Here is a 17,911-nt window from a genome sequence, read left to right on the forward strand (position 1 = left end):
ATCGTATTCTACAAAGTGGCCCCTTCGGATCCAGCTTGGAGCAGGGCTTCCGCTCACGCCTGGTAAGCTTGGCCATATACGTCTGGACTTCCTTCTGAGCACACCTGGAAGTTCGGATATCCTCAAGCTCTAGCGCCCTATGGGCTCGTCTTTCTACTCGCCAACTCATTACTGGAAGCCTCTCGAATTTGGAGTCAGCAGGGCCGTATTAATGTTGACACCTCAGCACCTTGGTGCTAGAGTTACGAGCTCATGACAATGTTTCCACGAAGGAGTCTTTACAGCTTACTGCATCCGCACACTCCTCCACTAAAGTTGTGAATCCTTCCCAGTTTGAGCAGCGAATTACACGCTGTGGGCGTATACCAGCACGTACACGAACTGAAATGTTCGTTGGCACATGGTCGCTCCCATGCCCTTCAATATCCGATGCCTAGGCCATCCTAGCAATACGTTGCGGCCAGACGACCGTTACGTCAAGGGCACTTGATACTTTGTCCGAAAAAAGATGCCTTTTTAGTGTTGACGACGCACATGCCATTCCTCTGAGCAGTGTCGAGGAGTCACCACCATTTGACTGCCGTTTTTATACTGCCCCAGGAGGGATCGTGAGCGTTGAAATCCTCTGTCAAAATGTGCGGACCTGGTGTAGCACTGATAATGCTTTCTACGCCTTTTGTATCACATGCCAGTCCGGACAGAATGCAAGCAGCAATTATTGGGAAGGATAAAGCAGTGACCGCACACCTGCTGCACGTATTCATTCAATGGGTTGGGTGGTAACCTATGCACCAAAGTGGTGAGGTTGTTTCTGAGAGCTAATTAAACTCTTGATATTTCTGCGTGAGTTGTCGATTGTACAACTGTGTACCCGGAAAGCCATATATCGCTCGACAGTCATGATTCCGAAATAGCAACCACGGGAAATGTGTGCTTTTGAGCGACTTCACGTAGATCCGGAAGACGTTATTTAGTCCCAAGGAATGGCACTAAAAGCTTGTTGCTCTGTCACGAATTTCGTCGACTCGGGGGATAATGACTACACGAGTGGTAGCCGCTACCGTCGTTGTGCAAGTAAAGGAGAGACAAAGTTCATGAGAGCCAAGAGCGCCCCAGCTTCGGGGGGGGGGGAGAGGGGAGAGAAAGATGCGAACAGCGTCCACGAGCGAGGACAGCACGAACTCTAGCGCTCGGTTCTTCGATCACTCGCACGCTGCGCTGGCACAGACGCCCGAAGAGCAGAGTTTGAAGATCGTGCAGCTAAAGTAGGAGTCTTATTTGGTGACCGATCAGGCACAGATGTCGATGGAGGCGATGTGGCAGCTTTTGGGGAATACTTGCGGGTAGGTCTCAATTGCGCTGTGGAAGAACTTCGGCAGGATGCTGCTGGTGTTGCAGCTCGTGCCGCACTACCGGTGAAACCGGGAAATCCTCCTCTTCGACATTCATGGAGATGAGGCTCACAGGTGTATTTTCCGGGTTTAGCGACTCTGTGCGACGAACGCGACGCTGCTCTAGCAGGGTGGATTTTGCTGACTTTTTGTCGAAAAGTTTCGGGGCCTTGAATTTCAAAATCCCAATCTCATGGCGGTAGACGTGGCAATTAAGAAATGTGGATTTGTGCGTTTTTCTGCAGTTAGGGCATTACAGCTTGTTATAAGAACAGGATGTAGAATGAAGACTATCCCCGCACTTGCAACAACGAACCGAAAATTTGCATACTTTCCCAAGTCTCCGAAGCGCTGGCATTTTTTGCATTGCCCAGGTCTTTACACGCAGTCATACACACGGCAGCCCGTGTAAGCTATGACGACGTATTCAGGTATGGTTTCTGTTGTGAACACAATTTTCACATTCTCCGAAGCTTTTCCAGGTCTTCTAGCGGGTTTTACTGGTATTCTGATAATCTCAGCATCCGAGAGGTCTTGGCAATCTCAGAATCTCAGAGCCCGAGGGGCCCTTGGCGACGACCCTGATCACACCCACGACACAGTTGCTGGGCCGTGGCTGGTATGCTTTCACGGTAATGCTAGCAAAACAAGGTATATTCAAAACACGATCCAAGGCATCGGCATTCCGTGTGTAAATGGCGAGAAGGTTGGGGCGATAGTTTTGGCGCGATTGCAGGGATTCCAATTCATCTTTGACAGCAAGTGGATTGTATGGCGTAGTGGTTTTGGAGGCATCGACGGGCTTTATGACTGCGATGATGCCATGTATAAAGGGGTTCACGGTTCGGCTGGATCAAGTGGCCTCTAGGAACAATTGGAGGCACGACAGCGTTTTGGGGGTTGCTAAGCCTGAAATGGCTCAGTTTTCTCAGCTAACGCAGTAAATTCATAAATGTAGAGGACAGTTTTGGAGGCAGCTTGTTGAGTTATAACGTGTCATCTATGTTATCCAGCACAGCTTCAGCGGAATCCAACATGTGAATCACTTGCCCCAGGGAAGCGACGGCCCGGAGGACCGAAGATGGGGGCTGCATTGGGTCGTTTTAGCTGCCAGTCGTTCTGAATATATTGTGAACTGCGAAGCGGCAGGGGACCCCGAATCCATGCCTGAGCCTAATGGTCCATCAGGTGGATGTTCTGTGAGCGACGTTGACGGCAGCAGATTCAATGCCACGCCAGTCTTAGGGAGCGTATTCGATGCTTAAAACACTACATAAGTTGACAGGTTAAACAAGTACCCAGTGATACGAAACTGACAGAGAGACAGAGAGATTATCGAAGTGAGCTCAGCGGTAACGGTTAGTATTACTTTGTACCGCAAGCTTGCGAATGTGGTTCATTCGGATACAGGGCCAGACCTACGGCATCCGTATACACCTTGTGCATGAAAGTGCCAGCTTGTTAATCTCTTCCTTATTTAGCCGAGGGCATGGCGGAGAATATTCTCAAGACGACAAGTTTGACGACTGAGGACGACTGGCGGTATATCCTCATTATGAATGTCTTTTCCTGGCAACGATCCGCTGGAGACTAGGAAGGATGTTTGCTTCTTATTTGTGGTCAAGAAAAACGCATATTCACAAAAAATAAAACACATCCGTCATATATTCTAAGTTGTTTATCTTCTTAGTGCTGCCAAAATAAGTCTGAAATATCACACCTTCAATGCCTACCCCATCAACCGCCTTTGCGAGTCGTTGTTGCATCGCTCCTAAGAGTTTATTCCAAAATATTATCCGTGTGAAAATCGTCGTGTAGAGCCTAAACTGACGTCCGTGGTTTAGGGAGGGTTATTAGCACAATGTTGGCAATGTGAATTTTGAAACCATGCTCGCCCATATACAAACATATTGTGCCCTTCCATTCTGTGAAGTTGGATCACCTGCGAAGCGGGACGCAGTCCATGGGGTGCACTAAATAAACAATATTTTTTTGTAATTTGCGATTGAGCATACTTCCTAGCCATCTAGGTGAATGAAGATTACTGTGTGTGAAACATACAACCTTATCAGCTCGACCGGTAAAGACATCGGACCCATCACATCAGGCTGTTTGACGTCCAAGTGTAAACCTCCCACCAGCACAACGGACACGTCATGAGTAAGAGCATCCAGGCTATACATTCACGTTCGCGCACGTCTTCTTGCTTCTACTGCACGCATATACCAGCAACCGCTTATGTGCGCGTGCTTGAAAGTGAGACACGGAAAAATAACAACTTCCAAAAAAGGGTCGGTGGGGTGAAAAGGAACGGCAGAGTGGCACCGAGTGAAACGAATTGAATGGAATGACAACGAGGGAGGAGAGGGGTTGTAACCTAATGCTTTGCGGTAAACCTCCCGTATAGTACCAGTATGTACGGTAATAATCTATTAAATGCGAAGCAGCCCTCAGGACTGGCGACACACCCCTTTGGCACCAGGAACGGGAATGGGAAACTCGGAAAAGGAAAGGCCGGTGCTCGCTAATATACACTGGCGCAAATTGCACGAGTGGTGCAAGGCTGGAGAAACAACCACGCTGAATGTTGACGGAGCTTCTTTCCACACTGAGAGCGGATTTCGGGAGAGAGAAAGTAGCCCGACCCCCGCAGCGCAAGGCCGTTTAAGACGGCACGTACACCAAAGGCAACTAAAGTGTGTACACTGGTTTACCCAGCACCAATCATCGTCCACCCCTTCGTCGTCATCTTCCGACTCCAAATTGTATTAGATGCTGAATTTTATTTGGTGTTCAACAGTATTGGATATACTCTTGTAGAACCTCGGTAGGCCACAATTTCTTCGTCGGCTGATCCGGTGTCGGTTTCCACGCTTCGATTGTGAAAGGATGGCGTGACGGGTTTGTTGTTATCGTGTTCGGCGTAATGGCCCAGTGCGTGCCGGTCGCTACATGACGACGACGACGAAGGCGGGAGCTCAAGATGTGGGGTAAGCCCACTCAGATGCTTGGACTACACCTGGGGGCCGCCGCAAGGCACTGGTTCCCATGTGTTCGGCGTATTCCTTCTACGCCGAGCGGATTTCTGTTGGCCAAAACAGCTGTGCCGTTAAAACGTGTCGCAAAGCGGTACGTTATTCGCAGACAGGCTTAGAGGCGAGTAAAGCAACCGGTTTCCACTTGATGATTTCCGCAATCACAAGACATCCTTCTTAGACCTAATATCTTTGCACTACCGGGCAATGAGACCAAAGGGTGGCAATGAGCTGTATTTTGTATATTAGTACCCCATTGTGTAAAACCCTTTGTGTAAAACTGCGGTTTAATATGCCTGTCTAGACAAGGCCACCCTGGTAGGTCTACAGCACCACCAAGCCAATGCAATGGACGCAATGTCAATGCAATCCTCACAACAAACCCTAAACAAGGTACTTTTATCCCTAACCTACAATACTCAGATAATATGACGCCGCACGCGGCACTTTTTTGGCTGTGTACTACGAACCCTAACCCTAACCTTTAAAATATATTTGATTACAAAAGCATTCCTCGTCATCTCTGTTTGCCCACACCTTCATCCCAAACTTTCTTCTCCACTGTGTGGAATCAGACTCGCAAATGTTTAGGACCTAGATGCTGCGAACAATGAACCTCTGGTCTTTTCTATTACCCTTTTTGCCCGCTCTATTACTGCTAATCCTCTATATAACTCTATTAATTCATAGCAGGGGCTTTGACCTACAGACACATGAAAACATATACACAGGCAGGAAAAAGCCCCTATTTTAAACAAAAAAAACGTCAGGATATGGAATCACATTGAAGAAATACAACAAATTCACAAAATAGTATATCACGCTGCTCAGGAAGGCCAACAAAATGACGCTGCTTTCAATGAATGTGCATGGCTCGAGAATGAGCGGAGCTGAAGGCCCGCCTTTGTTCGTCGCAGACCCGCTTGTCACACTTCAAATAGATTTCCAGGCTAGCCGCTGAAAGTTCTCTGTGAATGGTAGGACCGGGTTGTTTTATAATTCCGCAAGGTTTCATATCTCCCAAAGCGGAGCGCACTAGCACACGCTGGACTCGAGGAAAACGGCTTCTTGAACTCGACGTCCGTGCTCTCCACATCAGGTGTGCACGCACGTGATATGGTAAAGAAAACGGCATGCCAGTGTCATGCCATAGACACAGGGAAGAATCTTCGCAAAAGTCCAGCTGGCTGATTCCGGCCGCTCATCCGAAGCGTACGCTCACATGCGCTAGGTGTTTTACAGCAAAGCTCTAAGCCTCTATCCCCCCCCGGACCAAGTTTTATCTCTGTGGGCAAAAAGCCTAGACATAAAACGGCCAGCGCATCCGACAGGATAGTACGGCATACAGCACTGAGAGTTCAGAATTGTATAAGGAAACCAAAAACAAAACAAGCTTCGAAACCGCATTATGGATAATAAGGTGTCTGTCGAAAATTGAACCACCTGCTAAAAATTTTCTGCTGATTACATACGAAGGCTAGGCAGGACTAGTGTCACTAAATATGGCAGTTCTTGCCCACGACGCCGAGCCCATACATCAGAATAGGCAGGACCCAGCATTTGCCACCAGAGAAGCGGAGTGCCGTGTCTCTAGATAAGGTATTAGATTCCCGAAACATAGGCGCGCAAGTGAGCAATGGCGGCAATTTGGCCGTTTGTCAGCGTTGCTGGATTCTCGCATCTACGGCCTCCCGGTTAACCTTGGCCTTATCGTTTGTTAACAATAGCGAAGGTGCCTCAAAACAGCTGCTGTGGGCACGCTTCTGCTGCTAGAATGCTTTTAAACGCGTTGTATTTGATTCGCATTCAGAACGACGTCAGTCGAGCGCCGCTGCAGAGCAAGGGGACAAGCAAAGCCCATCAGAGCGCACTGATTAAAACGCATAAGCAACAAAATGGTGGCGCCTGCCAACTGTCGCAGTGTCAACACATATCACGTAAGGCGAACTGACTAATGCTCATGGCGGTGGCACGGGACAATAGAAGAAAAGGGTACCGATACCTTTACCTAGTGACACTAGCTGAGCGCGATCGTAAAGCTCGCCGAGACGATTTCAAACATTTTATACCCTCGCCCATTAGCGTTTTTAGTGAATTGCAAGAGCTCTGCTTGACATCGACTTTCGTAGGGCGGGATGGCGCGCAATATTTTTCCCGTGACAATATTGTGTGCGAGCTCCTCACGTGGCGCCAGCCTACCCACAAGCCTAGACGTTGCCGCTAGACAGGGGCCCTTATACCATCCGTTAGCTGCTGACTGCGCAACTTGCCATAGGGGCATCGGTGGAGGCGAGGGGAAAATAGTTGTGAAAGAGGTGTGAGCGGTGGTGAGGAGGGGCCCCGGAGCGGTGCCGAGGAATCGGGGACAACGGAATAAAAATTTGGGGGGGTTATACGTATTCTCCTTTGAAGTAAAATATTGAAGAACGGCGGGACATGCTTAACCAAGAGAATCACATGTACTGAAGAGACTGAGAATTTGAGACTAGAGTTGAACGACTTAGAGTGGCGGAGCTGACGGCTATATCTGAAATTCTTCGAAATCGCTACCTACGAGAATGAAAACCTAACTTATGAAGTAAATTCTCTTGGCGGTCTGCTCGAGGTTCCTTAACTTTCTGAAGCTGACATTTTGGCTATCCAGCGACTGCCCTCGAAGCCCAGTAAACCTCCTGGCGTAATTGTCAAGTACGCAAGGGAAGCAGTAAGAGATGAGTGGCATCCTAACAGACAGAAAATGAGGAAAGGAAACGGTTGCACATATATTTAGCTACAACCGCTGCAACCACAGTCTGCTCGAAGCTACCAAGGATTAATCGAAACTGATAAGGTACCAACATGCGTTGCACAGGAACGTAAATTGACTTTGCGCAGAGTGGATAGGAAGGCTCCCTTTTTCTTTTGAACGAACGCGATCTACCTGCTTAGGTTTCTGGTACCTGCGCACTAATGATGGTGCGTCCCTTATACATCAGGGAGAAAGGCAGCAGATGCCTTCTCGCCATGAACTAAACGATATCGCTTGTTGGGATTACAAAAACGCTTTCAAATGTCTTCACGTGAACATTCGGACGCTTTGTAACAAATTTCGCGATACAGAATTCTGTCCTTTCACTCTTTCTTTCCTTTAATGCCGTAATACTTACTGAGACACGGTGCGTGATGATAAAATCAGTTTCATTTTGTTTCTTACCAGTCTTTCAGTTCAAATCGTTCCAACCGTCGTGGTGGTGGTGTACTGATGTTAACAAAGGCGCACACTATCAGTGGCTAAATCGTTTTTGTACAACTTGTGATGACTTCAAGATTCTGAGGTTTCTTTCAGGCAACATTGTCTTTTCTGTGTGATATCAACCGCACAATGGAAATTTATCAACTTTCCTGTCTCTTTACGAACAGTTTTTGTCCTTTATTTGAGACAATAAATATGGGATAGTATCCGGCGGGGGACTTTAACATCGATATTTTCGTTCACTCCACTGTAAATAGTAAGATAAGAACAATGATGATGTCATATGGCTGCTCAAACTATACTTCCTCCTCAACAAGAATTACTGGAAATAGTGGTACCTAGCTAGATTTATTTACAACAAATTTCGATAAGGACAAAGTTAGCGGTGCAACCACATCACAAGATTTGAGTGACCACATTCCGATATTTGCTTGATAACTAGACACGTTTCTGAAGTGTGGAAAGGTAGAGCAACCCCAATTTTTCGAAATATTACAAATAATATTCTAGATGCTTTCAGACAAAATAATAAAGGGGATGTTACTTGGCTTTTAACCTCACCGAATGTAGAAGATCCATAAAATCACTTTGTAAACCAACTATCTGAGATATATAAGCGTCATTCTTCCTTGACAAAATTTAAAATAAGAAGATTAATTCGTAAAACGTGGAGAGAGAGAGAGAGAGAGAGCATAACTTTATTTCTGACGAGGCTCAGTCCTAGCTAGTGTCCCAGGTGAGGGAGGCGCGCCAGGTAATGCTGAGCCCTAGTGGCGGTCAGGAGCTGCAGCACGGGCGTAGAGCTCCCGGTCATCTCCAGCCAGGTAGTGGGAGGGTTGGGTAAACGGAGCGGGGGTAAAGAGGGGCGTTCCCAAATGGCGTGTAGCGTGGTATCTCGAACGCCACATGCCGGGCAGTTTGCGCGGGGATATAATGTGGGATGGATGTGGTGGAGGACATGTCTGGTGGGGAGGGAATGGGTCTGTAATTGTCGCCATAATCTGTCCAAGGATGAAGGAAGAGACGTGTGAGGGGGCAGTAGTTCTAGCCGCTGCAGGCGGTAATGTGTGGTAAAGTCGCTAAAAGTAAGCAGGGGTCCGCGAGCGTTTCGTGCACCGTGCTGTGAGACGTCCACGTCTGGTGCTCGGTGAATGAGTCCTCGAGCGGCGAGGTGGGCCCTTTCCGCACATCCAAAGCCCACGTGGCCAGGGGTACAGTGCAGGATTATGATTTTGTTAGGTGGAGGGCGGGATAGGAGAATTTGGCGAGCAGGGAAGGAGATGTGTCCCCGCGCGAAATTTCGTACGGCCGTCTTAGAATCGGAGAATATATGAGATGGGGGTGCTAGGTGTGTTATGGACAGAGCTATTGCCGCTTCCTCGGCCTCGTGGGGGTAGGCTGTGCAGATGGTGGCTGCCGCTGCTGGGATCGGTCTGTCTTCTGTAATAATACAAGCCGCAAAAGCTGGTCGGGGTCTATATTCCGCGGTGTCTACGTAAATGGGGCCAGGAGATGGGGGGAATAGGTGTATGTGTGCCAAGGCGCGGGCCCTTCGTCGGGCTGGGTGGTGGTTTGGATGCATGTGACGGGGAACGGTGACGATTCAGAGGTTTTCGCGGCCATATAGTGGTAAGGGGTGAAGGTGGGCGGGGGGGCCTGGTGCAGTGAGGTTGATTTGTTGCGGGACGATCAAACCTGTGGGAGTTGTGGATAGACGAGCAAGTTGGCTAAGGCGGTGGGCTTCGAGGAGTTCGGAGATTGTGTTAAATGTTCCAGTTGAAAGGAGGCGGGTGGTAGAGGTGTTCGGTGGAAGGAGAAGTGCTGCTCTGTATACCCTGCGCTGCAAGGCTTCTAAATTGTCGAGTTCCGCTTTTGTAAGCGATATGTAAGGAAGGAAGTATGTGAGTCGTGAGTTAAAGAGAGCTGTAACGAGTTGTAATCTCTCTTTTCGGAAGGGCCAAGGCCGCGGGCCGTGATTCGACGGATAGTCCTACTATTTGTGTCGCGTGTCGCATGAGTGTTTGTATTGCGGAAAAGTTGCCTCGATTTTTCTGTAAGGTCAGTCCAAGTGTGATGAGGAATAGCGTAGGTGTTATTTTTTGATCATTGATGTGTATTTGTATTGGGGGAGGCCAAGGGGTGAGCCGGTGGCGCGGAGTTAGGATGAGCATGTGGGACTTTTCAGGGGCGCATGATAGACCTGCTGAGTGGGCGAACTTGTTTATGGTGTCCGTTGCTATTTGAAAGGTGGATTCAATGTGGGCGTCACCGCCGTGAGTTACCCACACTGTTATATCGTCGGCGTATAGACTGCTGTGCAGTGAGGGAATAATGATGAGCGCGGTAGCGAGAGGGATGAGACCTATGGTAAACAGTGTGGGAGATAAGATTGAACCTTGGGGGGTGCCGCGGTTGGGGAGGTGCAGGGTTGGGGTTGTGTATTGCCGAGTTTAAGGGTGGCTTTACGGTCAGACAAAAAGGATTGAACAAGATTGAAGAGATTGGCGCCTGCTTTCAAGTTATGTAATGACGACAAAACAGCTGAGTGGGAGATCCGATCAAAAGCTTTCGTTAGATGTATGGTAAGGATTGCCGACGTGTCTTGATCCGGGAGTGCTTTGAGTAGTTGATGATAAATGTGGAGGTGAATGTCGTTGGTTGCGAGATCTGCGCGAAATCCGAACATTTTATCAGGGAGAAGACGCTGTTGATCGAGGGGCTTATTAGGGCGACATACTATCATCTGTTCAAAGAGTTTGCAGATGCATGTAGTGAGTGAAATGGGACGTAAATTGAGCGCTGAGAGAGGTTTGTGATCCTTGGGGATCAGTGTTATGGTGGCATGTTTAAATTCTGTTGGTAGGTGCCCGGTTTCTAAGCAGTGGTTGTAGTAGTCGAGGAGTTGTTGTTTTGAGTGAGGTTCTAGGTTTCGGAGGGTAGTGTATGTTATGCCGTCTGGTCCAGGTGTCGTGGTGTGGGTGAGGGTATGTAGGGCAGATTGCAGATCGCCGAATGTGAATGCAGTGTCTAGTTGGTGGTTTGATGTGTCAGAGTATGTTACAGAAGGCGTCTGTGGTTCCGGCGGCGAAATGTAAGTGTAGGTAAGAATTTGCGGCCACGTATGGTCGGCTCCCGTGATATTATGGGCTAATAGGTTGAGGCCTACTTGGGATTCTGTTTTGGATGTAGAGGGGTCGAGTAGGTGCCTGAGTATACGCCATGTTCTTTTCATGCTGAGGCCTTTAAGAGGCTATGGCACATGCGTCCCCAAGCGGTGGTTTTCAGTTGCATGCTATGATGCTCTATTTCACGTTCTAGGAGGGCAATTCTGCGGCGTAGCTTTTTATTGTGGTGTTGTGTTTTCCACGTCTTTTTGAGGCCCTGGTGCGCCTGAAGGAGGTGTGCGAGTCTGGGGTCTAGAGTTACGGAGGGCGTTGAGACTGTAATTGTAGAGCTATGTTTCTGCACATCGGTGTGTATTCCGCGTATCCACTCCGTTAGGTTAAATGATTGAGGTGTTGGGTTGAAGGGAAGTGCTTGCATGCGGGTAGTTCGGAATTGGTGCCAATTGAATATTGTGTGCGGTCGGGGTTTTTTTTTTTTGCTGTAAGGGGTGCTGTAGTAGTGGTGATGTTAAGAATGTAATGGTCACTTCCGAGGGTATGGTCCAAACCTCGCCACCTGGTGCGGTGGGTATGTTTGGTAATGGAGAGGTCTGGAGATGTGTCTCGTTGTGTGCTGGTGCCGTCCCGGGTGGGAATGTATGTCTCGTTTTCAATGATGAGGCGGTAATGCTGTATGGTTTCCCAAAAGATTCTGGCTTTTTTGTTCTGAGTTGAATAACCCTAAGCTGGGTGAGGGGCATTGAAATCTCCGGTAATTATTAAGGGGGCTTTGTTCGCCTGTCTTATAGCTGGTTTGAACAGTTCGTGGAAGATGTGTTGCAGTCGAGGAGAGCTGTACACGTTCAGTATGTAGGTGGGCTGGGTGGTCTGGGTCTTGGGTGTGGGGCGTATAAATGTGTGAGGAGGGAGGTCGGGTCGCAGTTCTAGGTATTGTGCTGTGAGCTTCTTACTGACTAGTATGGCGGTGTAAGAGTCCTTTTGATTTGTGCGGAAGTGAATTACTTTTGAACTTTTCAAAAAACATTTCTTATAAGAATGAACTTTATCAAAAATTTGTCAAAACAAAACACGACTATTGTCAAATACTGTAATGTATACCGAAACAAGCTAAACAGAGAAATGAAAGTTCGCAAGCCACAGTGTTTTTACAAGGAGCTTGGTAACTCAGCTCAAAGAACTGACGTCATGTAAAAAAAAGCAAAAATCTAATAAATCGCAATATATCATGGCCAACTATTGAAAATATGACTATAAATGATTTGATATTAACTGGCACTACCCTCGCAAAAGAATTCAATGACGATTTCATAACCATTCTACTAATGTCATGGTCACTGATCCTTGGGAGCGTATACTTGCTAGAAAGCACCAACTTCTCGAGGACACAACCGACTTCCGGGGTTATAAAAATCTGTCCCGGGGGCACTTATCAATGGCATTCTTTGGCAGAACTTTTCGGAGGCCCCGACTTGAGAGGTGATGTCGCCTTTGTGTAAGGCATGTAACGCTTTGTTACCCATGTGCATACTGTAAATAAATGTTGCTTCAGCTTTCCGTCGGCTCGAGAACTTCATCACTCAGCTCTGCACCGCGTCGATAGAGGACGGAGCAACGCAACGTCGCAGCACGGGTGACTGCGCTCGGATGGCCTGTCCAAACACTGGTGACTGCGGTGAAAGGTCCCAGCCCCAATAGTGGTGACAGCATCGGGTTGGCTGATTCCTAACATCGGTGAAAAGCTGGAATCCGAGTCACAATATTAGTCACTGCGGTGGGATGCCCTGTCTCAACACCCAGCAGCGTCGGCGACGGCCACGCTGGAGCGGCAAACGCCGGCGCTCTAGACCGGCCAAGCATCGAAAGAGGTAAAACAGACAGCAGCTTCTTCGAAGGGTGACGACGAGGGCGGCGACTGTGTCATCTCTCTTACTGACTCCTCCTGGGCATGAATGAAAACCAGCGTCTGTACCCCTTACTCACACGTGCGGGCGGAGCCTGCCAGTGAAGTTAACTGGAACAAGTGCTTAGGATTTTGGCAGGGTGACTGGCAAAGTAGGCCAGTGGTTTTCGAGAACATGCCTTAGAGGACAACTCCGGCCAGGTAACTCGGCATCCCACTTGAAAACTACCAGGACGCTAGAGATTACTGGGACGGAGAAACTGATAGAGTTAGAAAGAAATTAACACAATGGGGTGGAAGAGACCTGTGAATGCTTGCCCGTGCATCAGTATGTAATGTGTTTGCTGTTGCCAAGGCATAGTACGTCCTACAGACGATTTGTATGTCAAGAAGTAACATACAAAAGCTGCACAGAGTGTTTGCGGTGTTTTTGTGGGGCTCAAGTTGGGAGCCCATGAGTCGAAATAATTTGTTTCTCTCGGTGAAAAATGGTAGATTGGGAATGGCACATTTGTTTATCCGACATATAGTTTCTAGGTTTATGTTTCTCAGAGATCAGAGAGATTGCTTTCTACATACTGTAGTATACGTCCGACTACTTGATGTTATTCCAGAATATGTAGTTTCAACTTCTCAAATGCGATGTGTACGCGTGCATGGGTTCTTGCGCGAAGTGGAGGATGCTGTTAGGATTTTAAGGGTTAGGTTTTTCTTGAAGTATTTGAGTAGTGTACCGCGGAAACGTTTGTACAAAGATATGATTGATGTGTTCCGGTTTATTGATGTGATTGATGTGTTCCGGTTTATCTGTTCCGGAACAGACCGGTTCCGGTCTGTTCCGGTTTATCGTCAGTTATATGCAGTGGGTTCAGGAAAAGATGTTCGAAAAAAGAGTGAAACGAATGACAGTAGGTTTATCTGTTAAATCTTTCTTCTTTAAACTTCATAGCGGCACGCTACCGGTAAAACCCTGGATGCAGGAAAAAGGACAATATGTACACCCATGGACACCTAACTGTAGAAGATACCAAAAGATGGAAACAATTGCGCACATCTTTCTTGACTGTTGGGATGCGGTGTTTCAATAGGACATTCTCCAACGAACCCTGAAAAAAGACTTACCATTAACGCCTTATGTCATTCGCTTTTTGCCTGTAAACAATGGTAGAGGCGTGCCATATGATATGTTCGGGGCACTTACCCTTAACGCCTTATGGCATTCCATTTTTCCCCTTAAACAATGATGGAGGCGTGCCATATGATACGTTCGTGGCACTTAGTCGGCGTTCTATGTGGAAAACTATCATGGCGGTTCGAAATGCCGAAGAGGATGCTCGCACAGTGCGCGAGTACTTCATTGGAAGCGTTGCTTATATAAGAGACGTTTATCGAGTCATGCCGCAAGAACTTGAGTGGTTACCCATTCTGGATGTTCTAGCGCAATTTAAGATGTTTTAAGCCACTTCCTTCAGCCGATTGGCGGCTGGAGCTACTAATTTGTGTACTGAGCAGGGCGTGTTGTGTTTTCACCAAGCAAGCGATAAAGAAAAAAAGCGGGCGTACCTTAGCCGCTGAAACGACGGGCTCTCGCGCCGCTTCTCTTCAGCCCCGGGTTCAATACCTGGTTGGGCCAGTAGATTTATTTAGCCTCTTTGGGAGGTTCTCGTCGCGCACACAACAATGAATTGGGTAGCTGGTAGAGGTTGAAAGCTTTGGTTTAAAAGTAATATCTCGATATTGTTATTTCATTGAGGGCAATTGGGGTGACAGTTGTCGCAACCGAAATTTCGCGAAAATTCACCTTACCCAGTCAGGAAGGACACTACGTCGTATTTCCCATATTTATATTGATACGCTTCAACATAGTCTGCCAAGCGGTAAATCGTAGCAATTCCATCAACTTTGTTGTAGTCATTCAGGTATACGTAATACTCGCATTCAATATCATCCTGTGGGAGACAGCTCAGAATTAAACACGTTTTCAAACTGGATGAGTAATTGAACAAATTTTTTTGGCAAAAATGCATAAATTGTTTGCTTACCGATAATACCTCGATAGCTCGCCACCTTAAGTGGACCGCTGGATCACTTACAGTCAAGTATCGGAGCCTCACCTGAAAAGTAGAGGGTTTTCTTATGGAGAGAGTTCTTAGCCGTTAAATTTGATTTACCAAGGTTCAAGAACAGTCTTATAGCATACAAATAAGCCGTCACCATTGTTCAAGGTTACAATGGCGAATTTCGCAACACCGATCAGTGGCATGAAATATGTGTGAAATATTTTGGAAATATAAGGAACGGATGAAAGGCGGAGTGGCGTACAAATTATTGAAGGGAACAATTTTGATGGATTGGGGGGGGTGTTTAACGCGCCGACGCAACGCAGGCAATGAGGCGCGCCGTAGTGGATGGCTCCGGATTAATTTTGACCACCAAAAGAACTTTAACATGCACCGAAATCTCGTATACACGGGCGTTTTTGTTTTTCGCCTTCATCAGAAAAGCAGCCGCCTGCGGCCGGGATGCCAACCCGCGAAGTCGTGCTCAGCAGCACAACGCCTTAGCCACTGCACCACCGTGGCGGGTAAGGTAACAATTTTTCTTAGCAAATTAATAAAACTGGCAGTAAAATAAAGGCAGTATGTGAAATACAAAATTTTTACGCAAAAGGCTGCAGGCACATTGCCTGGTACTCCGGGCAGCTTTGGAAATTTTTGCAGTTCTACGAGATAATAAGCGCTTGACTCTCTGGGTAAACAGGCGTAAAAAGCGGCCCAGGTGGAGCACATTTCTTCGTCTAGTTTTCTCAGGAGCAGCCGCCGCCTTTTTGCGTAACGCACCTTCCGCCACCGCAGACCCCACATAATCTAGCTGTCTTTATCACGGAGACATAATACGTTCCTCTGTGTATCTGGTGGGGCTGGATCTCCAACGAACTGCCCCATTGGGCTCGTTGCAGCCGACCGGCGGCAAAAGTGACGCTGTTGTTCCGTAATCTATATCCGTTAGATGTTCCCTGCGGCCTTTCCCAGAGCTGAGTTTTGCTAGTTCCTGCATTTAAAAACTATCTGTGGTTCAGCTGTTCTGACTATTGTTCTATTTTGGGGGGGTTGTGTTTACTACTGTCTCATTACTACCTTTTTATATGGTGTCCAGGTGGGCAGGTCGTCATTGGCGGTTGGCGGATACCGTCGCGTCTGTGCGATAAAATTGGAAAAAAAGCCTTGCTCCGCCATCTAGGCTTAGTTCGTCGACGGAATACGCTCCATCTGGGCCCGCTTAGGCCATGATGGGCCCTTTTTTTTCGAAAAGGTCCGTTGGACGATAGCGTTCTGTAATCGCGACTGTGTGTGCCCCAATTTTCAGCAAAGGTCTCCTTTTTGAGGCACATTTCACTAATCGACAGTGTTTGTCGATTAGTAGAACTAACTGGAACAACGTTTTCGAAACTACCTCTCGCAGACAGTCTTTAGCGTACATAAGGCTATTAAAGACGGCACAGAACGAGGATATGACTGGGCTACACACTCGGTCTGGCTTGTTACCGTGTGCTGCTTATTAACAGAGGGACATTATTATACAGGTCCGTATTCGCCGATCATGTGATCCAGCCAAATCGCATTTTGCTTCATGGCCTTTCGCCAGACGGCAGAGACAAACTAACTGCAAAACGTTGCAGTAATGCCCTTTTTGGGCGTTTTTTCGCTAATGTTATTATGTAAGGTACCACTTCTACATAAGTTTATGTTTTTTGTGGAGAAGCATAATAGCACGGGTGTTCGCCTTATGCTTCATAACAAGGGCCTGACGGAAACAACCGCCGAAGCTGCAGGACTTTAGGTGATAACTGCATACGGTTTAGTTAACTTCCTGGATAGTGTTGCAGATCCAAGTAATCAAGGTGATGAGACCGACTTCCACTACGACGGTAGGCTATATGGTCATAGTACTGTTCTAGCTTTACGACATGAGTTACTACAGCAACTTCACACCTACTGAAGAACAATGGATCTTTAAAACGAAACTTTCTTATCGGCACCGACGGTGTCCTCTAAAAAAACTAATACATTTTCCCATAGACTGGTTGGTCGACCAAAAAGCTCTCACTAAAAATTAGCAAGGATTAAGGCCTTCATATGTCTTCAACTGCTGAAATTGCTCCTGAACAAATGTCTTTCTAGCAATGCATTATTCTGTAGAATAATGCATTGCACTTTTGCATAATGCACTTTTAAAGTATTGGTGTAATACTGATTGGCCGCGGTGGTTAGGTGGCTAATGCGTTGTGCTGCTGAACACGAGGTCGCGGGTTCGCTTCCCGGCCAAGGCGGCCGCTTTTCTGATGGAGGCGAAAAGCAAAAACGCCCGTGTGGGCGAGAATTAGGCGCACGTTAAAGATCTCCAGGTTGTGAAAATTATTACGGAGCCCTCTACTACAGCGCGCCTCATCGCCTGCGTTGCATCGGCGCGTTAAATCTTACAGTCAACCATCAATCAATGATCGGTGTAATCTTGGTCTTTGTAAGCTGGCTTTCCACTTTGCCTGTTCTTCAGTGAGGCATTGCCATCAAAGAAACGATCATGATTAGAAAAAGCGGCTCTAACTATTGTGTTATCAAAAGTATCCCCAAAGAAGTTATATTGTAATTACCCGCTAAGACGACTCTACGCCCGTGAAACCCAGCTTCCATCGTGTTGAAACGGTCAGTTGAAACTGGCGGAAAACAAACGGTTCAAGATAAGACAATGCACGCATTAAAGGGACACTGAAGTGATATGTAAACATTGCGGGATTACTAGCGCAAATTGTAGTCCGGAGTCCCCAGGCCATGTTTCGACCACTCTAGGCGCGTTTACGCGATTTTATTTAGTAGAAAAACTAATTCGAAAACGCTGTCCTCCTCTCTTTACGCTCGCCCATTTTCTGTGGAGTTTTCGTGTGACGTCAGGAGGGGATGAGCTGGCAATTGGCTGCGCCACGGCTGCGCTACTGCACGGCTCCCCGGCCGACAGAGTCAGTCGGCCCAGCGTTTCGTCCGCCGGCCGCCGGCGGCTCGTCGCAATCAAGGAGGTTAAAAAAAATTGCTTGGTCGCAATTCGTTCGCTTAGTTGAAACGAAGCCACGACACGTTAGTGAATGGAAGAATGTGCCTTTCTTTACTTGGTTTGTTTGTACACTGTATCTAGCTCCAAGTCAAGGTCGCTTCACACAAGCTCTGCACATGCGA

The 17,911-nt window shown here is 47.5% G+C and overlaps 1 protein-coding gene across 1 annotated transcript in view; it reads right to left on the reverse strand.

Moving 5' to 3' along the window:
- Window positions 1–17,911, reverse strand: part of LOC144141831 (metalloproteinase-like) — a 96,891-nt gene that overhangs the window by 33,426 nt on the left and 45,554 nt on the right. The window contains exons 7-8 of the mRNA XM_077673318.1: window positions 14,726–14,797; window positions 14,490–14,632 (exon numbers count right to left, since the gene is read on the reverse strand). Coding sequence (XP_077529444.1) covers window positions 14,490–14,632; window positions 14,726–14,797 — 215 coding nt within the window. The remainder of the gene's footprint in view (window positions 1–14,489; window positions 14,633–14,725; window positions 14,798–17,911) is intronic.

Source organism: Haemaphysalis longicornis, unplaced genomic scaffold, assembly GCF_048455015.1.
Source record: "Haemaphysalis longicornis isolate Haplotype H1 unplaced genomic scaffold, Haemaphysalis longicornis Haplotype H1 scaffold_6, whole genome shotgun sequence".
Taxonomy (NCBI): domain Eukaryota; kingdom Metazoa; phylum Arthropoda; class Arachnida; order Ixodida; family Ixodidae; genus Haemaphysalis; species Haemaphysalis longicornis.